Raw genomic sequence first — 2,627 nt, 5'->3', positions numbered from 1 at the left:
ATATATATATATATATATATATATATATATATATATATATATATATATATGTTATATGTAATACATGTATATATTACACATATACAGAATGTCCCAGGATTAACTATCCCGATGAAATCAGGCAAATTTTTAAAACATTGACAGAATTTTATGTTTATTACTTAATTATGATACCAAAACAAATAAATATATTAAACTTATGTCAAAACTTTTATTGAAAATTTTCAACATGTGCTCTGTTTGTATCTGTATAAATTTCAAATCTATCCTTAGCATTGTGAAACACATTTTGAAATATATCTCAAGAGATATTTCCCACACTGCTAACTGAATGGACTCTTTAAGTTCAGTTAAACTGTTGCTCCATCCTGGGCACAGAGGTAGAGAAAATGATTGTAGCCAGAGTGTAAAAAAAACGTTTTCTTAGACAGATAAACAGGATCTGATAGGAATGGAAATATAAAAATTAAAAAAATTAATAAAAATCATAAAACTATAAACAAAATTTGCTGTAGTAGTAGTAGTAGTAGTAGTAGTAGTAGTCGCTATTAATCAATATCTATGATAATGTGGTGTTGTGGCTATCATTCTAGTCTGTTGAAAGCATACTAATGAATAGTTTGCTATAGTAGTAGTAGTATTAATAGTAGTTGTGCTTGCTATTCTTAATTATCGTCTATAATGATGTGATGTTGTGGCTGTTATTGCAGACTGTTGAAACCATCTCCAAGGAATAAGTTTGCTGTAGTTCCTACAACTGCACTGCTGAAACAATGGGCAACCTGCTACGAGTCCTCACCAAGGACGACTCCACTAAGAACTATGACGCTTATGTGGATTTTGAAAGTGAGTACAACTTTTGTGTCTATATCTGTTTTTCATGGACTTAGAAAGAAAGAGTGGAAAGAGTAAACAAATGCTTTTTAAGCAGAATTCTGGTTTAAGCACCCCATATAAGCCCTCATAACTTTTTAATTTTAAGGAATTCTCAGAATATGTTCAAAAAATTTGTGTCCTACACATGGGAATTTATACAATTATGAAAAAAAAAAATTTTTATAAGCCCCCATTAATCCTAAAAGTTCTACTCATTTTCAATTTTTTTCTTTTGTTTTAAATCAGAGTTTAAAATATGGACAGTCCAAATTTTTTGTGTAAATCTCGGCAATGGATTACCCTTAGGTGCATCATCATTCCATTAAATGTTTCATCTTCTTCATCATCATTATTTAACATCCGCTTTCCATGCTAGCATGGGTTGGACGATTTGACTGGGGACTGGCAAACCAGATGGCTACACCAAACTCCAGGGGATAAAAATATTTGAAAGATATCAATACATGTCAGTGACAAAGAAACAAGGACAGTATCAGGTGGTTGTGAGAAGTGCTAAAAACAGAAGCTAAATTGCTCTTAAATCACACATAAAAGAATTGTTTTTTGCATAATTGTATGAATTTCCGTGTGTAGAGCACAAATTTGCAAACATTTTCAGAAAATTCTGAAAAAATGAAAAGGTTATGAGGGGTTGTATGAGGTGCTTAAACCTTTAACATTCAGATTTCTTTGTCAAATATAATGCTTATTTATTCACATTGTTTTGAATTAATCACACATTATTTCGTAGCTTGAAAATTTCAATGGTGTGTTTGTATATTTTTAGACTGACATTATAGGTTAGGCATGAGAGGTTGAATCAGGTCAGTTTTAACATAAAACAGGTAGAATATTTGTGCCAGATATAAGCGGATTAAACACCAAAGGGTTAACCCAGAATTCTGTCACGCTTTATTTCTACTGTTATTATATTGTAATCTATATAATACAAAACCACATTGAAATACAAATCCCAAACCGAAGGAAACACAAACATGAGCAATACATAGTGACAAGCAGGGAGAGAACTCCTGTGGTTGCATACCATATTTGATGGGGTATAAGACAACGTCTTGTTTTTCCCCCATGCACTAAAAACATTTTTCTCCTGAATATGTGTTGCTGAAATTGAAGTACATCTAATATACCTGTACATTTTTTATGCTACCAAATATGGTATAAAAGTGAGCTTTGGGACAGACAGAACTAGGGAGTACTTTCTAATCTAAGTACTTGCTTATATGGACTTTGAGAGAGAGAGAAAGATATATATGTATATGTATGTATATGTATATACACATACATACATGCAAAAATACATACATACATATATTGACTGAGCGGTAAGAAGTTTGTTTCTCAACCACATGATTCTAGGTTCAGTCCCACTGCGTGGCACCTTGGGCAAATGTCTTCTACTATAGCCTTGGGCCAACCAAAGCCTTATGAGTGGATTTGGTAGATGGAAAATGGAGAGAATTGGATGTATGAAAAATTTATTCATATGTTAGAAAATGTTGAAAAGTTTCTTTTAAAAACATTACAATAGAAATAAATTGATTATAAGTTGTAAAGCTCAAAAAGAATATTTTAAAAACCTACATAAGTTTCTGTGCTATTCCCTAATTAATTAGAAATACTAAGCATTTAGCCATTTCTCTCCATTTTCTTTCCTTCAATGTTAATAATTATAATTACAATAATCCCTAATATGTACAAGGGACTTTCACATTATATGATAGACATTAACC

At 31.3% G+C, this 2,627-nt stretch overlaps 1 protein-coding gene across 3 annotated transcripts in view; it reads left to right on the top strand.

Moving 5' to 3' along the window:
• The window catches only part of LOC106879244 (CYFIP-related Rac1 interactor B), a 157,521-nt gene that overhangs the window by 86,586 nt on the left and 68,308 nt on the right, over nucleotides 1-2,627 (top strand). For all 3 annotated transcript variants that reach the window (XM_052977633.1, XM_052977634.1, XM_052977635.1), the window contains exon 3: nucleotides 711-846. In XM_052977633.1, the coding sequence (XP_052833593.1) occupies nucleotides 774-846 (73 nt within the window). In that variant the 5' untranslated portion in view covers nucleotides 711-773. The remainder of the gene's footprint in view (nucleotides 1-710; nucleotides 847-2,627) is intronic.

Source organism: Octopus bimaculoides, chromosome 28, assembly GCF_001194135.2.
Source record: "Octopus bimaculoides isolate UCB-OBI-ISO-001 chromosome 28, ASM119413v2, whole genome shotgun sequence".
In the NCBI taxonomy this organism is placed as follows: Eukaryota; Metazoa; Mollusca; class Cephalopoda; order Octopoda; family Octopodidae; genus Octopus; species Octopus bimaculoides.
Note: the sequence above shows the minus strand (reverse complement) of the source record. Positions and strands in the feature narration are given on the sequence as shown.